The following is a 22,633-nucleotide window of genomic DNA, read 5'->3' on the forward strand; positions in this document are numbered from 1 at the left end:
TCTTTTTCTGACCACAACACTATGAAACTAGAAATCAACCACAAGAAAAATTCTGGAAGGAACACAAATACATGGAGGCTATATAACATGCTACATGACTAGGTCAACTGAGAAATCAAAGAGGAAAACAAAACATACATGGAGACAAATGAAAATGAAAACACAGTGGTCCAAAATCTTTGAGATGCAACAAACGCTGTTCTAAGAGGGAAGAATATAGCAACACAGGTCTACCTCAGAAAGCAAGAAAAATAATCTAACCTTATACCAAAAGGAGCTAGAAAAAGAAGAAAAGCCCAATGCCAGTAGAAAGGAGGAAAAAATAGTATTTGAGCATAAATCAAATAGAGACTTAAAAAACAATAGAACAAATCAATGAAACCAGAAACTGGTTCTATGAAAAGATCAACAAAATTGATAAAGCTTTAGCCAGACTCATAAAGAAAGAGAGAGAGAGAGAGAGAGAGAGAGAGAGAGAGAGAAAGAGAGAGAACTCAAAATGAGAAGTAAAGGAAAAATAACCAACACCACAGAAATACAAAAATTATAGGAAAATACTATAAAAATGTCAACAAATTGGGCAGCACAGAAGAAAGAAATGGATAAATTGCTAGAAGCATATAGACTTACAAAACTAGATCGTAAGAAATACATAATTTGAACAAACCAATTACCAGCAATGAAATTGTATCAGTAATCAAAAAACTCCCCACAAACAAAAGTCCAGGACCAGATGTCTTCACAAGTGAATTCTACCAAACATTTAAGGAAGAGCTAATACCAATCCCCTAACTATCCCAAAAAATAGAACAGGAAGGAAAATTTCCAAATTCATTCTATGAGGCCAGCACCATCCTGATTACCAAAAATAGGTAAAGGCATCACAAAACAAAAACAAACAAAAAACACACAAGGCCAATATCCCTGATGAACGTAGACACAAAAACCCTCAACAAAATAATAAGCAAATTGAATCCAACAATACATTAAAAAATCATTCACCACAATCAAGTGAGATTTATTCCTGGGGTCCAAGAGTGTGCATTATTTGCAAAATCAATCAATGTGGTATACCACAACAAGAGAAAAGATAAAAACCATACGATCATCTCAACAGATGCAGAATAAGTATTTGACAAAGTACAATAACCCACTCATGATAAAAATCCTCAACAAAGTGGGTTTAAAGGGAACATACAACAACATAATAAAGGCCATGTATAAAAAACCCACAATTAACATCATACTCGATGGGGAAAAACAGATTTTCTCCCAAAATCAGGAATAAAACAAGGATATCCACTCTCCCCATTTTTTTTTTCAACAAAGTACTCTAAGTCCTAGCCACAACAATCAGACAGGAAAAAGAAATAAAAGGCATCCAAATTTATGAGGAGCAAGTAAAACTTCCACTATTTGCAGATGACATGACACTATATAAAGAAAACTCTAAAGACTCCACCAACAAACCACTAGAACTGATAAATGATTTCAATAAGGTCACAGGATACTATAAAATCAATACAATCCATTACATTTCCATACACTAATAATCAAGTAGCAAAAAGAGGAATTAAGAAAAAAAAGTCCCGTTTACAATTGCACCAAAAAGAATACCTAAGAATAAATTTAACCAAAGAGGTAAAAGACCTGTACTCTGAAAACTATAAAACACAGATGAAAGAAACTGAAGACAACACAAACCAAATCCCTTTCAGTAAGATCCATGCTCATAGACTGGAAGAATGTGTCCATACTACCAAAGCAATCTAGAGTTAATGCAATCTGTATCAAAATACCGACAGCAATGTTCACAGAACTGGAACAAATAATCCTAAAATTTATATGGAAACACAAAAGATGCTGAGTAGTCAAAGCGATCTGGAAAAAGAAGAACAAAGCTGGAAGATCACAATCCTAGATTTCAAGATATACTACAAAGCTAGTCAAAACAGTATAGTACTGGCACAAAAATAGACACATAGATCAAGAAAAGAGTGCTCAGAAATAAACTCACAATTATACGGCCAATTAATCTGTGACAAAGGAAGAAAGAATATGCAAGGTGAAAAAGTCTCTTCAATAAATGGTGCTGGGAAAACGGGACAGCTATGTGCAAAAGAATGAAACTGGACCACTTTCTTAGGCCATACACAAAAATAAACTAAATGGATTATAGACCTAAATGTAAGATCTGAAACCATAAAATTCGTAGAAGAAAACACAGGCATCATTTGACATCAGCCATAGAAACACTTTTCTAGATATGTCTCCTCTGGCAAGGGTAACAAAACCAAAATTAAACCATTAGGACTACACCATAATAAAAAGCTTTTGCACAAAGGAAACCAACAAAACAAAAAGGCAAACTACTGAATAGATATTTGCAAATGATGTATCTGGTGAGGGGTTAATATTCAAAATATATAAAGAACCTTTATAAATCAACACCAAAAAAACACAAATAATCCCATTAAAAAATGGGCACAGTCCTGAACAGACATTTTTCCAAAAAGGACATGTAGATGGCCAAAACACATGAAAAGATACTCAACATCATAATCAGCAAGAAAAAGTAAATCAAAAAAACCACAATGAGTATTACTTTACATGTATAACAATGGCAAAAATCAAAAACAAGGTATAACAAGTGTTGAGACGTGGAGAAAAAGGAACCTTTGTGCACTGTTGGTGGGAATGCAAATGGGTGCAATCACTATAAAACTATATGGAGGTTCTACCTCAAAATATTAAAAATACAATTATCATGACATCTAGTAATTCTGCTAGTGGATCGTTACCCAGAGAAAATGAAAACACTAATTCAAAAAGGTACAGGCATGTTTATGTTTACAGAAACATTGTTTCCAATAGCCAAGCTATAGAAGCAATGCAGGTGTTCACTGAGAGATGAATGGATAAAGATCTGAGACATGCATGTGTGCGTGAGCACGGATGGACACACACACACACACACCCGGGAATATTAGTTGGCCATAAAAAACAATTGCAGCAACATGGTTACATTTAGAGGATATAATGCTAAGTGAAATAAGTCAGACAGAGAAAGACAAATCCCCTATGATCTCACTCATGTAGAACTTCAGCAGCAAAACAAACAAGCAAAGAAACAAAGACCAACAAAAAAGCAGAGAACAAACTGGTGGTTATCAGAGAGGAGCTCAGTAGGGGGATGGGGGAAATAGAGGGGATTAAGAGGACACCTCCCTTTATGAGCACTTAGAAATGTATAGAAATGTTTAATCATTACATTGTACACCTGAAATACTGTATACTTGAATAAAATATGTAAAATTATGTCATTGTAAAGTTACTGACTACTACACCCATTTCACTTTTTTAGAAAACATGTGAGGAAATACGAATACAAGTCCACACGGCCCTGGAGGTTCATTCCCATCATAGTTCTCTATCTCTAAAAGAAGCTAATTCAACAGGCCAGTTAACAACAAAGGAACTAGCTGCCAAGGAACAGAGGCTCCCACCACAAATGACTCGAAGTTCCCTTGTGTTAGAATAACCTAGAGGTTCCAGCAAATGTGCAACGTTACAGGGTGAAATTCTTCCTCTGGACCCAGGTCCAAGGCAATCACAAACCAGCTGTGCCCAGCCCAAGATACTTCTTGGATGAGCGCCTGCGGAATCCTGTGTGCTCAGCCACGTCTCTGCTTCTAAGTATCCCCCCCCCACCAAAAAAAAAAACCACTACTGCACAACTGCATCATGTATTATCAAGCTGTGTTTCCCTGTCCACTTTACCCATTCTCCTGCAAGGCTCTAGGCTATGTTTTTGCAGAGGCATTTTCACTTGTGACTCACATCCTTTGACAAATCACTTAAAGACAATGAAGCGGAGTTCAAAAAAATGTTTAAACTATCTACTTAGTTTACCTTTTAAATTAACAACAAAGTAAGAATTTACCTGGTGCTAAAGTGTAATTTTCAAAAGTTTAAAACCATGACTTTCATGAAAATATAAAATGAACGGATGCAAAAGCTATTATTCATTTCGTTAATTAATGAGGGGATCAGTAAAAATTCGAATAAAGGCAAACAGGATTACTAAAATGAATGTGCTAATAAAAGCAAAAAGATTGTGAATCTATTAGGAAAAGGCTTTGAAAACTGAGCACCAAGGCACTCAAAATGCCTCAGTGAACTAACAGTGCACAAACCACTACTAAGCTGTTTGGAACTAACTTAATAAAAGGAGCTTATGTTTTACTTTTGGCATGGTGGCACCACAAAAAAAAAAAAAAGCAGACACTAAAAATACCATAAACACAAAATCTATAACCCTCTGCTATACAGCAATAAAATATCGGAGTTATTTTTCTTTAGAACAACAATCATCTGCATCCCTCCTATACAAAAACATTTTGCACTATTATGTAAGAGTCATTTGCACAACTATTTAACTTCTACCCCTACAGAGTTGCCCAATAGCTCAAAGGAAAGAAAGTGAGTAAAAGGCTTACATCCCAAGTACCATCACTAGAGGATCCACTACACAGCACTTCGCTGAAAAAACACCCAGTCATCTCTTTTGCTCATTTACAAGTCATGGACAGTATTTCCATCTTAGGTTACAGTTGGTTCTAACAGGAGTAGAGCAAAAAATCCCACCAGGCGGGAGGAGGGATACAGGGGCAGCTACAATCAACGAGTATTTTCATCAAGAACTGCAGAGCAGGCATTACCAGCAAAGGTACACTGAAGAAGACACTTTAATACACTGCTACTATGTAACTTGGTATAACATTTCTGGAAAGCCACCTGGTAACACGTACTAGAAACTACAGAGGCTCTTATCTTTGAAAAAAAAATTTTTGTATGTTTGTATTTATTTTGAGAAAGAGAGAGACAGAGTACTAGTGAGGGATGGGCAGAGAGAGAGGAAGACAGAATCTGAAGCAGGTTCCAGGCTCCGAGCTGTCAGCACAGAGCCCGACGCGGGACCCAAACCCACAAGCTGTGAGATCATGACCTGAGCCGAAGTAGAACGTTCAACCGACTGAGCCACTCAGGCACCCCGAGCCACATATCTTTGATTCTGTACCTCCACTCCCAGAAATTTTCATTCAACATACAATCAGATGTGCACTAAGATATACACCTACCTCACAGCATTAATTACAAAAACTTAAAAACGTAAAATAACTTCTGTAGATTTCCCACCTTAAAATATGTTTTCCAGAAGCCTTCACTAAGTCCCCAAATCCTTTCTATGTGATCCAGTTAATACCCACCATTCCCCCTAGGAGGTCTCTTACCACACTGCACTCTAATCTGATTTGCTTATCCACTTGCCCTATTAGGCTGTAACTTCCATGAAGGCTTGTGCCATAGAATTCAATTGCTTGAATTTAGCATAATGCCAGTCAGTAGGCACACAGATGCTGGCTCAATGAATAAAATATTATGTAGCCTAAAAATACATACATGAGTATGTTTCCTCCATAAAGATAAAAAAAAATAAGTATTAAACATTAAAATTATTATGACAAAAGCCTCAAGTTACCATCTCAATTCTATTGACAGAGTATCAAGATCATATGCAGGTATTTGGAAAAGCACCCAGACTGCCAGCAAAGAGGACACGCACTTCCCATACTGCCGGTGCAGAGAAAGGCACTGCAGGGTCACAGTCAGGAGTGCCTCTCTCTCGCTCTGCCGTGTGTGTGCGCGTGTGTCTCCTGGATGCGTTATCACACTATGCATCTCCAAAGAATAGAGCTCTAAAGAAAACCGCTCTATGCAATTAGCTTAAAGGAAGTGTTGGATAATGATAAAAATCCTTAATTGTGATACAGACTTTTTAAAAATTATTTTAAAAAGGAATCCGATGTTTCTTAGGCCACACTTCTCAAACTTTAAGAAGACTCATACAGGGGTCTTGTTACAACACAAATTCTTATTCTGTCAGCCTAATGTGGACCCAAGACTCTGCACTTCTTACCAGCTCCCAGGTAAAACCAATCGTGCTGCTGGTCGGGAGACTTCGATTTGGGTAGCAGTTCTTAGAAGGGCAGTTTATAAAAGCAAAGAAAGGTATGCAGAGCTCCATTTTCCTGTTTTTGTTGTTTTTCGGAATCCTAAAGCACCTGCTATCTCCCTGATGATTTTTCAAAAACTTCCTGGTTCAGGATTCTCAATACTCTGTAGATACTACCATTTGAAAATAATGGGAAACACAAAAATAAAAAAAGAGGGGTCATCACCATAGATCCAATGGAAATTAAAAGGATATAAAAAGGAATACTATGGATAACATTATGCCCCAAAATGGGATAATCTAGATAAAATAAATCAATTCCTTGAAAGACACAATCTGCCAAAACTCACACAACAAATGGATTATCTATCTGAATAGGCCTATATCTATTAAAGAAATGAGTCAATAATTTATAACCTTCCAAAATAGAAAGAACAATTTTCTGGTGAATTCCACCAAATATATAAGAAGGAATTATGCTAATTCCACACAATATCTTTCAGAGGATAAAAGCTGAGGGAATGTTTCCTAACTTATTTTAGGAGGCCAGCATTACCCTAATGCCAAAGCCAGACAAAATCATTATAAAAAAATTACAGACCTGTATCTTTCATGAACATAGCCTGGGTAGCTCAGTCAATTGAGCATCTGACTCTTGATTTCAGCTCAGGTCATGATCTCAGTTGTGAGATCAAGCCCCAGACCGGGCCCTGCGCTGGGCATGGAGCCTACTTAAGATTCTCTCTCCCTCTTCCTCTGCCCCTCCCCAACTCCCAACTCCTGCTCCTGTGGGCACACTCTCCCTCCTCAAGGGGGAAAAAAAAATTAGCAGAATGAATCCAAGAACAGTAAAAAGAGAATTATGCCTGACAACAAAGTTAGATTTCAGGTTCAGTCAACATCCGAAAATCAAAATGCAGTCCATCACATCAGTGACTAAAGAAAATTAACAGGATCATATGATTATGGGCAGAAAAAAAACATGAAAAAAATCCAACACCCATTCATCATAAAACCAGAAATAGAGGGGAACTTTCTCAACTTGATAGACTACCTACAAAGTACTTACAGCAGACATCATACTTAATGGTGAGAAACTTGGAGCTTCCCCAGTGTGATACTGGCAAAAGATTAGACAAATACATCAGTGGAATAGTACGAGAGCCCAGAAATAGACTCTCATAAATACAGCCAACTGATCAGGAGCAAAAGCAATAAAATGGAGCAAAGATGGTCCCTTCAGCAAACAGTGCTAGGACTGGACATCCACAGGCAAAAAAAGTAATTCAGACACAGATCTCACACCTTCACCAAAATCAACTCAAAATGGGCATAAACTGCAAAATTGTAAAATTCTTACAAGATAACATAGGAGTAAACTTGGAAGCCCTTGGGTATGGTGATGCCTTCTTAAATACAACACCAAAGGTACAATCCATGGAAGAAATAATTGGTAAACTGGTCTTCATTAACATTAAAAACTTTTGCTCTGGAAAAAGACAATGTCAAGAAAATGAGAAAAGAAGTCACAGACTGGGAGAAAAAATTTGCAAAGGACACATCTGATGAAGGATTGTTCTTCAAATATACAAGAAATAGTTAAAACTCAAGAAAACAAACCACCCAATTATAAAATAAGCCAGAGACCTTAACACCTCACCTAGGGAGATAAGGCAGACAGCAAATGAGTATATGAAAAGATGCTCCACGTCGTAAGTCATCAGGAAAATGCAAATTAAAACAACATGATCACAGATACTATTACAAACCTATCACGAACCTACCAGGATGGCCAAAATCTCAAACATGGACACCACCAAATGCTGATGAGGATGTGGAGGAACAGGAAGTCTCACATTGCTGGGGGGGATGCCAAACAGTACAGCCACTTTAGAAGACAGGTGGGTGGTGTCTTACAAAACTACACATACTCTTACCACATAGATCTGGCAATCGTGCTCCTGGATACTACCTCTTAGGTCCACACAGAAGGCTGCACACGGATGTTTACAATAGCTTTATTCACAAATGCCAAACCTTGGAAGCAACCAAGAAGTTCTTCAGTAGGTAAATGTATAAACAAACCATCCTACATCCAGACAATGGAATTGTTATTCAGTGCTAAAACAAGGAATGCGATATCAAGCCGTGACAAAACAGAGAATCCTTAAATGCATAATAAGTTAAAGAAGCCCATCTGAAAACGCTACATACTGTATAATAGTATGATATTCTGGAAAAGGCAAAACTATGAAGAAAATAAAAAACTAAGTGGTTACTGGGGGTGAAGGGATTTAGAAAACTAGGCCGACCACAGACGATTTTTAGGGCAGTGAAAATACTCTGTACAACACTTTAAGGATGGATATGTTTTATTATACATCTGTCCAAATCCATAGAATGTAGAACACCAGTAAACTATGAACTTTGGATGGTTATGTAGTGTCAATGTAGGGTCATCAATTTTAACAAATGTACCACTCTGGTTGGTGGATGTTGATAATGGAGGAGGCTATGCGTGTGCAGAGGGCATGTGGGAAATCTAGACACTTTCCTCTCGATTTTGTTGTATATCTACCACTAAAGAAGTTTAAAAAAAAAAAAAAAAGAAACAAAGTAAAATAAAATAAAGGAAAATACGTTCCCAGTAAGCATTCTTGACAAGATCATCTGATTTTCTGGGAGTAGATTACTGATACCCATACTAGGCTAGTGGATCTGGAAAGTATGAAACTAAAGGAAATTGCTCGAATGTCATCCAGTGCCTAGAAGAGCTTCCGGTACACGACAGGCACTCAAGTAACTGTTGCACAAATGACTACAGTATTTAGCCTGGAAGAAGAGAAAACAAGAATCTAGTTAAGGTTTTTCAACATTTGAAGGCAACTAACTAGAAATCAAAAAAAAAAAAAAGTCTCCCATACGATTGTCGTTAGAAAAAAAGAATGAAAGGTCTATTTCAGCTTATTTTAAATACACATTTTTAAGAATCAGTTGCCCAACAATGGTATGTGTCTTCCCAAATAGAGTTGCCTGAATGTGTTCAAGCAAAAAAAGCCCAAATGCTATGTTAGAGGAACATGAAGAAAGACGATACTCTGCCCTGAAAACACTGGGATTTCTGAGGTTGCCCTCCTGCCCTCTGCACACAGGATTCACTACTCACAACATCTTTACTAGATTAGGAATTCCAACAGCAGTTTTCCTACTTTGAATATAAAAAATAAAGTTGTCTCAACGAAAGTAGCAGTTGGGTGGGAAGCCACAACCCTACACAGGACCTAAAAGTAAATCAAAAGCTTAAATTCTCTGCAAGTCATAACAAAGGAAATTATCCCACTGTGATAAGTGAATACCTTCAAAGACGATGGTGTGATAAAGATATAGGAATACTCTCAGAATGAAATCCATTTGTTTAAGCATCTGTTTGCTACCTACAAAGAATAACTCTTTCTGATGGATTTAACCAAGAAAAAAGATAATAAAATTCATTTGATGGGACGCTAATGCACAAACACACCTCATTTTCCTAGAAAACCTCAAAAGACATCTGGTGTTGATGTATCAAAACCCACCAGTTTTTTGTTTCCTGGGCTTTTGGGGGGTGATCAATCCATAACGTTTTAGCATCGTGAATATTAAAAATGCCCTCGCAACTTCACTCGGTATTTTCAATGGTTTCACCTAGAAGAATGCCATTATTTCTGATAATGCTACCAAGTATCAATTGACAAGATTTTTTTTTAAGAATTAAGATTATTTTTAAACTCACTTCAGAAGCTTTAGTTTCTAAAAGCATATAGCTATTAAAATGCTAATAGGGAAAGATGATGCCACAGAGGCTTAACACCAGTAAAACACAGGAAATTGATTCTCTAGATGATGTGGAAAAGCTGGCTTATAAAGTTAATGAGATATTACTTAAGGCAAAAGAAACAATTTGGTCATTAGCAATGAGGACAAGCCAAACATGTTTGTCATCAAATATAATGACACTAATTAAAAGAACGACAGAAACAAATATGAAAATCAATGAAAGTACAGGAAAAAATTAAGCCACCTCAAACATAAAAAGTGAAGTTAGAGCAGTAAATCTTATTAGCAAGTTAGAAATAAATAAAAGAGACTAAAAAGGAAAAATCCCAACAATTAGGAGTTATACACCAAGGGAAGTGTGACTAGTCAAAAGAAGTAAATTTCCTATTCAATGTCCAACTACCCGGGATGGATTTCTAATATAGCAGAAGAATGAAGAGGATTAAGCCCTGAAACTCGAAAATCCACCACTTTGTCTCTTAGATGTCCTAGCTAGCCCCAGATGACAAAAATATCACAATCCTTAAGCAGCAGCTTTGCTAGAGATTTCTTTGCCATCCACCAAAAAAAAAAAAAAAAAAAAAAAAAAACCTTGCCAAGTTTTCCAAGTTTCAAAGTAGGCCTAGTGCTTTGATTTACATAACAAAAAAGCCACCCTGATTTCAGGAAAAATACAGTCAGAAAACCAAGGTTTTAGTCCCAGTTCTATCTCCAATACCCATTTCCAAAGGCTTCTCCTAAGAAAAGGAATATTCTATTCCCGGTGTTGAAAGGTCATTCCAGAACTATTAGTCTATCAGCTGGCCCTTGCCAATATGAATAAAATGTATGACAACTTATCACTGTATATAGATCATATATTATCGTTAAATACAGATCAAGTGTTAATCAAGAAAATTTAGCATCTGAATTCGGATGTGCTCCAAGTATCAACTACACACTGGTGTTGGAAGATTTAGTACAAAAAATGTCAACTACTGCATTACTAATTGCTTATTCTGATTACATGTTGCAATAACATTTTAGATACTACGTTAAACATATAATTAAAGTTAAGTTCACTTGTTCTAGCTTTTCAGTAAGGCTACTGGAAATGTTTAAGTTACATGTGAAATTACATTTTTATTGTATTGCATGGCCTGCTGCAGGCTGAACTCTTTACAGTAAGGTTTGCAAATTCTTTATTCTTCTACAGCATCTACTGAAGTATGGCCCATAACAAATACTCAAAAAACATTAAATGAACAGAGAAAACTTTAAATAGAAGCATAAAACAGCAACAAAGTAAGATCAAAATTGACTTTTTGATTCATGTACCAGCTATATTCTGCTAACCCTCCCTTATTTAGTAATTGTGGCAATTCTGAAATAAGGACCAAGACAACAACAACAAAAAACCTCTCAGCTGAATAAGTGAATTGGCATACCTAATTTGTTTGGGGCTGCATTATGTCCTCCCGGAATTGCTGTTGAAGTCCTACACCCGTACCACAGAAAGTCACTGTATTTGGAGACAGGGCCTTTAAAAGGCTGATTAAAGAAAAATGAAGTCCTATGGGCAGACCTAATCCAATAGGACTGGTGTCTTTATAAGAACAGGAGATTGGGGGGCGCTTGGGTGGCTTAGTCAGTTGACCGTCCAACTTCAGTTCAGGTCATGCATGATCTCACGGTTCGTGGGTTCGAGCCCCGCGTTGGGCTCTGTGCTGACAGATCAGAGCCTGGAGCTGGCTCAGATTCTGTCTTCCTCTCTCTCTCTGCCCCTCCCCTGCCCGTGCTCTGTCTCTCTCTCTCAAAAATAAATAAATGTTAAAAAAAAAAAAAAAATAGGAGATTGGAACGCAAGTAACACACAGACCAAGAGGCAATTCATGACAAGTGAAAAGGCAGTCATTTGCAAACCAAGGAGAGAAGCTTCATAAGAAGTCACAGCTGCCAACACTGATCTTGGACTTCTAAATGTTTTTTTATTTTTATTTTTGAAAGAGAGAGAGAGAGAGAGAGAGACAAAGCATGAACAGGGGAGGGGCAGAAAGAAAGGGACACACAGGATCCGAAGCAGGCTCCAGGCTCTGAGCTGTCAGCACAGACCCCAATGCGGGGCTCGAACCCATGAACTGCGAGATCATGACCTGAGCCAAAGTCAGACGTTCAACCGACTGAGCCCCCAGGCACCCCCTTGATCTTGGGCTTCTAGCCTGAGAATTATGACAAAATAAATTTCTATCATTTAAGCCACCCAGTCTACGGTACTTTGTTATGCAGCCTTAGTACACTAACACATTGTTCCAAACACATAAAGTTTTCCAATAACCAAGTGGAGTTTTGGCTTTTACACTTAAAATTCAGTTCCTCACTCACACTAGCTGTATTTCAGGAGCTCAAAAGCCATATGCAGCCAGTGACCACTATATACTGTACAGTCAGACCTAGAGATGAGACCAAACCAAAAATTCCCAAAAAAAGAGTACTTAACTAGTTGGGAGAGGTGACCAAAAAGTGTGTTACTACTACATATGGAAGCATTTTTAATCTTTAATTTTAAAACAAAATGTAAATGCAAAGGACTGAAAAACAACACTAGGTTATTATTATGATATGCTGAGTAGATTAGAGAAGGGAGTTCATAGTCTAGAGCTATGTTTGTTACATCTGAATGTCATCACCAAGGTTTCTTGCAAATTACAGCTACTGATGTAGGTGGCCAGGATACATTTATCATTATGAACAGGTCCAACTGGAGAATGCTAATACTCATCTTTAGATTTTATTATACCTTTTGTGGCTTGATCAGCCATTTTCAATGGAAATCAAATTCCAGAAATATAAGAGATGGCATGAATACTATTCAGAACAGGATATTCCTGGATTCATTACCATTTAACCATGAGGCATCAAAAACTATGTCTACTATTAATAATTTCATGCATCTGTAAATAATAGTGTTCAAGAAGCATGGAAGAAAAACACAGAATTCAAGAAATGAAGAGAATAGTTCTGCTAGACTTGCCTAACAGGTCTGAACACATTTACTAAAATAAGTAGGTCTCTCCTTTAAGAATTAGAAAAATGAATGTAGAAATTCCAAAATGTAATTATCAGTATAATAAAGTTCATCTACTGGAACGTATTTTACATTTGTGTAGTGTTCTACTTCTTAAAACTTGCTTTTTATACTTTATCTTTAATTTGCCCAAGAACTTCATGTTCGGATATATTCTTTTATATAAAGAAACTAAGGCTCTAAGAAATTAAGTGACATGCCCGATGTCATGTAACTTGTAAAGGACTAAAACTCAAACCTTAGTCTTCTAGTTCCAAAACTTTGGAAGCTTCACCTTGTTAAAGCACTAAAACTATGACTAGAACAGTAGTATGTAAATGTTAGTTATAATAAAAATTGTTAATACAATTACAGTGACTTGATCAAGTGTGTACTGACAATACTTAAAATGGTAATTAAATTCAGCATAAATCTCAACCATGGTAATTCAGTTTAGAAGAAATAACTCCTGAGAGCATTATGGTCACAGGAATCTTTTTTTTTTTTTAATTTAAATGTATATAATCTTTTTGCAAATTACCAAGCAGTAGATAGAAGGCTTTCTAGCATAAAATTTATTTATGATGATCAGGTTAAGTGGAGAAAATAAAATGGGGCTTTAAAACCAGAGTTTATTTTTAAGTGAATAATGTTTCATATCTAATTGCTTTATTTTTGATTCCATCAGATCCATTTAAGAGTGACATAAAAGTGATTTATTTAGAATGTCAATAGTCAACATTAAGGGGGATTTAAAAAGTGAGAAACAACCGAACTAGATTTAAAGAGGGTCACCTGCTCAGTCAGTTGAGCATCCAACCTTTGGTTTCAGCTCAGGTCGGTTCGTGAGATTGAGCCGTGGGTCAGGGTGTCTGTGCTATCAGCACAGAGTCTGCTTGGGATTCTCTCTCTCCCTCTCTCTGCTTCTCTCTCTCAAAATAAATAAATAAGCATTAAGAATTTTAAAATAAAGACTGAAGAATGCACAGTTGGTCCAAGTTTGGAATGAACAACTAGAAAAGGTATTTTGCAACAATGGGAAAATTTAAATATGGATGGGTACTATGAAATTTTATATGGGGAAAATGGAGTTATGAATTGAACAAAACAACTTACAGTATGTTCTCATTTAGGTTTAAAATACCTAACTGTATAATTATACACAACAAATATCTAGAGGGATATAAATACACATACACCACTTATACATACATGGTAGGAACAGTTATAATCTCTGAGAAGCTCGAATATGGCGTTTTTACTTCATTTTTGTTTATCTGTATCTTCTAAATTTTTATGATGCATATGTACTATGTTGTAAAAATAAAAATTTAAAAATAACACCAGTATTTTTATTAAGCCAAAAATGAAAAACCTCTCCATTGGCTGTGTCTCACGTTTGTGAAATAAGCACATGTGAAATAACTATCTCGAAGATGGTTTGACTCTTATTATTTTCGCTGTGAGGTGTTTAAAATAAATCAACTTTACTTTCAAACATATGGAGCTCTGAATATAAACCTTCACAATAAAAAAAAAATCAAATGATCACAGACACTGAAGAACAAAGCAAGGAAAAGTCCCTATTTATAAAAGTATTTTGAAAAGCCATCCCTGTATTTAGAGAGTTTAAAACAGCAATTGCATGCTCATGCCAGTTAAATATTATTCATCATGAATCTAAAACCTTTAGATAAAAAGTTAAGAAGGCAATAAAAAAATAAAAATGTTTGTATTCTTCCTATACAACAGCGTTAAAATGCTTTACAGGTATTCTCAATCTTCACAATCACCGTCCTTGGAAAGTCTCATTCTCCCTATTTCATTGATGAGAAAACTCAAGATTTAAAGAACTGGATCCACAATATATTACCTATTTGGTAATCATTTTGCAATACTGAACACATACATCAAATTATTAAGCTGTACCCCTAAGACTAATACCATGTTATGTAAATTATACCTCAATTTTTAGAAAAACAAAAACTCCCACAAACTGATTTTTAAATTTTCTTGAAATGTTTATTTTTGAGACTGTGCACCCATGCAAGCTGCAGAGGGTCAGACAGGGAGGGGTATAGAGGATCTGAGGCAGGCTTAGCGCTGACAGCAGAGCAGAGAACCTGATGCAGGGTTCGAACCGGCAAAGAGTGAGATCAAGACCTGAGCCAACGTCAGTCACTGAACCAACGGAGTCACCCAGGCACCCCCTACAAATTGATTTTTTTTAAAAAGGAAGGATGGGGTGCCTGGGTGGCTCATAAAAATGAAGACTCTTGATCTCAGGGTCATGAGTCCGAGCCCTATGTTGGGTGTATGCTTAAAAATAAAAATGTAAATAAAATTTAAAAAGCCCCCCCCCACTAGAAAAATGCAAGAATCATAAATATTTCACAAAATATCTGCAAAAGGCCAGTAAACATGTGAAAGATTAGCATTCTGACATAAAGGAAATCTAAATTGAAATCACAGGGATACCTCTACACACCCACCAAATGGATAAAATTTAAGACTAATTCCAAGGACTGGAAAAGAACATTCTAGGGGGTAAATTTAGCATGAGCTAAGGCAAGAATATCAAAGCTGGAACAAATGTTCACAAAAGTAAACAGTGGGTAGTTTACTTGGCCTGGGCACAGAGGGGGGAAATAAAAATGTATTCTGGGAAAGTAACTAGGATTCAGAACTTGGAGGGTCTTCAAGTCCGAGAGAAGAACTTTAACCCATATAGGATCAGCGAACCGTGACACGGATGACAGCATTGTACAGAATGTTCCAAGTGGGGAGGATACAGACACTTTCTTATCTTCTACCTTGCATTGAATTTCTCTCTCCTCACCAATCTGGTTTTGCCCTCCTTGCTCAACCCCAGTCTCCACCTGCACTCTCCAATCTCATCAGACCTCTTTCCCTTCTCTCACCACCAGGTCCTCACTCACACTAGCACGGAGGCACGGAGCTTTCACTGAAGGCACATCACCTGAGCTGCTCTTCTGCTTACCTGAGCCTTCTCTCAATTAAAGCCAGTGCTTTTGCAGAGATGCAGCCGAGGTCTTTCCACCCCTAGGTTTCCTGCCTACTCCAAACTGCCCTCATCTCCTTCCCCCGAGCCCCAACCTTCCCTATGTAGGTTCCTGTAATACATAATTCAACATCTAACTAGAATCCATCTTGTTTTGTTCTCAACTCTCCAACCAGACCATAAATTCATGGATAGAAGGGGTCACCCCTTTCCCTTTTGTACCCCCGCAGCACCTACTACCAAAGAACATACACTAGCTAGTGGTCGGTGCCTCTTGATAACAAATGCAAACATACTCTTTCATCTAACAATTCCACTTCTAGAAATTTATCCTACAGATGTATTCATATATATGCAAAAACACTATGATCAAAGATATGCATTGCAGATTAGAACACTAGAAAAAACCTAAATGTCTATTAAGAAAGACTACTTCATTGGAGACTGTACTGCCTATTAAAAAGCAAAACTTGGGGTGTTGTATGAAACAAGGTCAGCATGCACACACACTTAAGGCACTGCCACCTACATCTTGGCATCTAACCATCGTTTTTCTTTTTTAATCATTAGTTTCACACCTGAAACTAATTACATGTTAACTACACTGGAAATAAAAAAAAAAAAAACTTAGGACATCTACATACACAGATCCTAACAAGTGAAAGTAAGTGAAAAAAAGTTGCAGGAAAAAGGTAAAACAGGTCCTATCTTATATATATACACATAGACACATAATCTATAAAAACATGAAATTTTAGAATGATAACCTCTGGCATGTAGGATGGACTTTTTCACTTTAGAAACTTCTGTTTGGGAAAAAAAAAAGTTGAACAAGGAAGACATGCTACGTATGTAGGGAAAACTACCTATATATTTTCACTCACTGCCCCTTAACAGTAATATATAATTTATACCATGAATCCATTTTCCCTAAAACAAGAGTAATAATATGCTGATGTGTATGTAGCAAAATGAATATTTAGAACATATGCCAACCGTTAGTAGTGGTTATTTCTAGAAGAGGGATTTCAGGAAACTTTCCTAATTTATATCAGAGGTTTTTCTTTAAGAAGCACTTACTTTAGTTACCAAAAAAAAATTTTTTTTAATTAAAATCTCTTTCTCTGAGCTAGGATCCCGGAGAGATCAGCATGTCGGTCCACTTGGCAATGAGTTGCGAGGCCCAGCTCAGCTGTGGGACTGCCCACTGGTACTAAGTAAGCATCACAGATCACTCAGGTCTACAAATCAGACCCACAGAAGTTACCAACTGAAAAACGACTTCTCTACTAGGGAAGTACTAAATGTCTGTTCGATGAAGAGAATACCTCTCATGTAAAGTTAAACTTAAATAGTTACTGAATCGCTATAAAAGGCCAGGCAATGCACTGGTTCCTCATAATACACTCACTGTTCTGTTTTTGAAGATCTCTTAGGTATTCAGAGTCAACCGTAAACTTGCCTGAGATAAGGCAGAAATCCCTACATCCTTTCACCCTCAGTGGAGGAAGAAACTAGAACCACTAGATCAGAGAATCTCCCAAGGGAACACTGGATTCTGTGAGGGCAGGTCTGTGCTTCATAAAGATATTAGTCACTGTCCACACTCTTCTCTAGCAAGGAGCTTACAGGTGTCTGACCTGAGGAGTCCAGACCTTCTCCACTATACCTTTCATAAAAACAGAGCGAGCAGAACTGCTTGTTTTTCCTACAATTTATTGCTCCAAATTTTTCCCATCTCAGCACTGACCCTAAGATCCAACTGCCATCTTGTCCTCCCCTTAGACTTGCTCGATAGCAACTGCTTATCAGTATGGATGCTAAGTGCTTTATAGGCATTACAACTAATTTATACTCCCAATAACCCTGTGAAGTATTTGTATTTCATCTGTGAAAAACCTGAAATACAAGGTCTGATAACTGGGGCTAAAAAGAAAACCACAGGCTCAAATGAGAGTCCCTTAGGCTAGGCCAACCCAACTGCAATTTCGACCTCACCCAGGAATGTAGTCTTCGGTCAGTCAGGAATTATCCAGTGGGCACCCATGAGGTGATCTGTTTACATGGGCAGTTCTCCATCTCCCAAAGGAAGGTGACCTCATCCGAAATAACCCTTTTTTGTTGATTTCCTTGTCCCCCTTTAAAATCCTTTCCCTTTCCATAGCCCTCTGGAGCTGGGATGCTGCCGAGAATTTCAGGAATTGGTTAATAAAGCCAATTACATCTTGAAAATTCACTCGGTTGAATTTTTGTTATTAAACACTGTAAGTACTGGCATAACTAGGGTTTAAACCAAGAGATTCAGATTCCTTGACTCAAACTTTACTATACTATCTCTACGATCTAGTCCTTTCAACCTAGAAAACACGAGAAACCTTCAGTCAGTTGTTGCCACAAAACAAACAAATCTTTTCGAATTTCTAAAAACTGAGTTTTATTCAAGGCCAACTCAAAACAGTTGCCCTAGATACACGACTGTCACAAAGAAGAGAGTGCTCCAGCAAAGGAACATTTGGTGTCGGGTTATCAGTATTTTTCACATAAAAGGTTACAAACCACCAGACAAAGGATGTTTCAGAAAGTTGCAGACCTTAAATTTCTAGAAAATGCAGGACTTTAATTTTATGGGACCAGGGAAGGGTCTTCCTTTTTTCTTACCTTTTGTGTTCAGAACGCTCCTTTCTGGTTTTACCTAACAGATGTACAATCTGTGCTCGGGTCACAAATAGAGCCCATGCTTTGAGGTTCTGCACAGTCTGACCTCAGGAAATGTTAAAGTGTAGCTTCCCAAGGAGCCCAGGAGCTGGGCCCAAATATATAAAAAGTTGAAAATTTCCTTGATCACAGTAAAGCACTTATGTTTTCACAACACAGCTGATCAACAAGCCACATGGATCAAGTGTCGACTGGTGGAAATGCTGTTGGTTTGGCTACTACTGAGTACTAAGAACTTGATTTTGCAAAATATTTGCCCACACCTTTTTTTTTTCTGTCAATGCTTTCCTCAAACTTTTGAAAAGCTGTTTACACAAATAATTCAACGCTCGACCTTTTAACAAGGGTCAAACCGATCTGGGTTCAGATTCTAGCTCTGCTACTGCTTTCCTTCTCTTGCAAGTAAGTTATGAGGGTCTATGTGAAAAACTCAGCCTAGTGAAGGAATGCAGAGTTAAGAAGTCAAAGTCCCCCACTCGTATTCTTTGTTCTACCATCAATACTTCCAGGTTGTGGAACTGGACAAGTTCAAATCAAACTCAGTACCCTAACAAAGCCCATTTATTCATGTGTTTATAGTAAACTTTAAATTATGTATGGTGGGGGCACCTGGGTGGCTCAGTCGGGTTAAGCCTCGGACTTAGGTTCAGGTCTTGATCTCATGGTCTGGGAGTTCCAGCCCGGGGTCAGGCTCACGTTAGGCTCTATGCAGACAGCCCTGAGGCTGGAGCCTGTTTCCGATTCTGTTTCCTTCTCTCCCTACTCCCTCCCAGCTCCTGCTGTCTCTGTCCCTCAAAAATAAATAAATGTAGGGGCGCCTGGGTGGCGCAGTCTGTTAAGCGTCCGACTTCAGCCAGGTCATGATCTCGTGGTCCGTGGGTTCGGGCCCCGTGTGGGGCTCTGGGCTGATGGCTCAGAGCCTGGAACCTGTTTCCGATTCTGTGTCTCCCTCTCTCTCTGCCCCTCCCCCGTTCATGCTCTGTCTCTCTCTGTCCCAAAAATAAATAAATGTTGAAAAAAAAATTTTTTTTAAATAAATAAATAAATGTAAAAAAAAATTTAAAGAAGATAAATTATGCATTCTGTTTAAATATATGAACTGATAAAAGAGAAGCTCTACACCAGTAGAAACTGAAATATATATATATAATATATATATTACATACATATAAGAAATATATTAAGGTTAAATGATTGGAGCACGTGCGTGGCTCAGGAACCAGCTGACTTGCTTAAGCATCCAATTCTCGGCTTTGGCTCAGGTCACGATCTCACTTTTCGTGGTCTGGAGGCCCGGGTCGGGCTCTGCAGCAGGACAGCCTGGAGCCCGCTTCGGAGCCTCCCTCGCCCCCTCTCTGCCCCTCCCCCACTCGCAGTAGCTCTCAACCAAAAGAAAGGTGCACGAGTCAATTACACAGGCGCATGGACGCAGCCTCACAAAACCGCTGCTTTCCAGCCAGCACCCTGTGAATTACAATAATTTTGAGCTTTAACATAATAAAAACCCTCGAGTGAGTGTTACGGCTTTACAATGCTTTGTATGGCCACTTTCTAACCTTTTATTGGAGAAGGTGACTGCCTTCAACCCCCTCGGTGTCTCCTAATCTAGTTCCACAGCAGCTCTAGCGGTCAGAGGCCTAGGGGCTAACGTTGCAGGCGGCGCGCCCTCTTCCCCAGGGGCACCGCATCTAGTTAACCCAAGTCACTGGGTCCTAACAACGCCAGGTGGCAAGGACTAAGGTTTAGGCTTGTTTTTTTCAGGTGGGGAAAGTGACGCAGAAGGGAGGCTGGCGGGGTATGCCTAAGGCTGACAACTCGGGAGTCCAAGGCCAACTGCAAACATTTCTGGTCTAGAAGCCTCTCTGGGCTCCGAGGAGGGGCGCGTCAGTGACACCGAAACGTGGACAAAAGTACAGTACCGGTGGGAAGCAGGGGTTCCAACGGGGTAAAGGCATGCTCCATACCGGACTAGAGGCCTCTGCGCTAAGAGAACAGAAACGCCACGTTAGTATGTCCCCTAGCTAATTAAACAGCGCGCGGATTCGCCACAGCGCCGGCCGCGTCCATCCCGCACCCCGGCGGCCGCTTCCGGGCGGAGCCCCCGCGGCGCCCTGGCGCTGGCGGCCCGGCCCGCGCCGCCGGGCGGGGAGGAGCCGGGAGGGAGGCCGGGGCGGGAGCGACGCGCGCCTCCGGGGGCCGCCGCGCGCCTGCCTCTCCCCTCGCCCCGCCACCATCCGGGCACTGAGGAGCCAGAGGCGGCCGCCCCCTCCCCTCGCCGCCCGCCCCATCCCGCGGCCCGCGCGCCCAGGACGCGAGCGGCGCGCCGAGCGGCCGCCGCACTTACACAATGGCGGGTGGAGCCAGCGGCGAGCGGAGCGCCGGCTGCGCGAGGGAGAGCGATCGACCGCTCCGAGCTCAGCTGAGGAGCCTCGGCGGCGCGCGGCAGGCGCTCGCAGGCTTAAGTAACGGGCGCGCGGGGCGGCCCCGCCCCCTTCCGGAGCCGGCGGCCAGTGCGAGCCGCGCGTCCCCGCCGGGCCGCGCGCGCCCGGCGTCGCCGGCGGTCCGCCCGCCCCCTGCCTCCGGCGGCAGTCGCCTCGTTACCCTGGTTCTGCCCTCCCGCCGCCTGTGGCGTGTCTGCCCGGCGTTCTTCGCCGCAGTTGGCAAGGAGGCCGCGGTCAGCTCGAAACCGAGCGGCAGCTTCCCCAACCTGGCTTCACAGCCCAGCACACGCCCCAGTTTTCCAGAGCCCGTTCCCCTGGTCCTCACGCTCTCTGACCTCCTGCTTGCTTGTCAGTATCCTTACGGAGCACGCCCGCGTTCCTCCCCTCCTGAACATAATCAGAGAAAGTTGTCAAAATTAATAAAGGGAAACCTCACTAAATGAAGTGGAGCCCTCAGGCTGTACCACTTCCTGCCAATTAGAAGAAGACTTGCCAATTGCAGGGAGAATTGTCAATTACAGACCCCCACGGAAGAATCTTCAATGGGAAGGAAGCCACAGTCCCAGGCCTCAGCAGGAAAAGATGTTTGTCGCATCTCCTAGCAACCCCAGCAACTCAACCAATGAGAAACCTTCATCACTTTTCTCCCTTGAACTTCAGTGAACTTTCGGTTCAAAGCAACCCTCCCCAGCTTCCTTCTTCTTCCTGAAATAACGGTCCTCTCCTTTGCTGGGCTTGCCAATGGTTTGGCCACGGCTTGCACGTCCTGAATTGCGATTCTTTGCTATTCCCGGATAAGCGCGTTTTGCTGACAAAATAACTTCCTGTTTTATCTTTAAAGGTCAATAAAGATTTCGTTGGAAGAAATTTTGAACCGCATACTTACAGCTCCATTTGCTCTAATACTCCTAGGATGGAGAGCTCACTCTGTTGCCGTGCAGCCTTTTCCAAAACTGAGCAGCCCTAATCGCCAGAAAAAAAAAAAAAATTCTTACTGGAGGCAAAAATCCCCTCCGTGCACCTGTCACTGTTCTGCCCCACTCCCAGGCCCACCGTGGGTTAGAGGGATCCCTGGTTCTCATAACTATCTTGGAGGTATTGAAGAGAGTTATTACTACCGTAGAAAGCAAGATAGAGTCACTCGTGTCGCTGATCTATGTGAAGCAGTGATGTAAGCAGCCAAAGAGTAGGTAAGGCCGGATATGGCCATAAATACCACAAGCTGAGGATACCCAGAACTGATAACTAGCAAAAGCAAAGGAGGTCTGCAAAGGCCGAAGACTGATTAAACGCCTTTAAAAAGGGAGGATCTTTGCAGCAAACTGTCAGACTGTCTAGATAACGGTCCTTTCCTGTCTGACCACATCAAAAAGGCAACTGCCACGGAAGGCTTTACCCTACTGATCTCTGAACAGAGATTCTCCACGGCTTGAACATAATAAGCAGCACATGCCAAGAGCACACCCTGACTGGTCCGAGCCCTTATCTCAACTGCACACTCCCAGACTGACTTTGACTTTGGTTTTGTTAACTTCCCACCCCTTGCTGTATCTCGTTTGTTGGGTGACTCTATCATATGC

General features: G+C 39.9%; 1 protein-coding gene across 9 annotated transcripts in view; it reads right to left on the reverse strand.

Annotated features, from left to right (window-relative positions):
* Nucleotides 1-21,663, reverse strand: part of TPK1 (thiamin pyrophosphokinase 1) — a 351,344-nt gene extending 329,681 nt beyond the window's left edge. For 4 of the 9 annotated variants that reach the window (XM_045052931.1, XM_045052939.1, XM_045052938.1 and 1 more), the window contains exons 1-3: nucleotides 21,577-21,663; nucleotides 21,389-21,440; nucleotides 20,532-20,595 (exon numbers count right to left, since the gene is read on the reverse strand). In XM_045052931.1, coding sequence (XP_044908866.1) covers nucleotides 20,532-20,595; nucleotides 21,389-21,440; nucleotides 21,577-21,648 — 188 coding nt within the window. In that variant the 5' untranslated portion in view covers nucleotides 21,649-21,663. Of the gene's footprint in view, nucleotides 1-20,531; nucleotides 20,596-20,956; nucleotides 21,115-21,388; nucleotides 21,540-21,576 lie in introns of those variants that run through there. The other 5 variants (XM_045052932.1, XM_045052935.1, XM_045052936.1 and 2 more) reach the window with 5 other exon arrangements.
* Between the last annotated feature and the right edge of the window lie 970 nt (nucleotides 21,664-22,633).

The sequence above is a fragment of the Felis catus genome, chromosome A2 (genome assembly GCF_018350175.1).
Source record: "Felis catus isolate Fca126 chromosome A2, F.catus_Fca126_mat1.0, whole genome shotgun sequence".
In the NCBI taxonomy this organism is placed as follows: Eukaryota; Metazoa; Chordata; class Mammalia; order Carnivora; family Felidae; genus Felis; species Felis catus.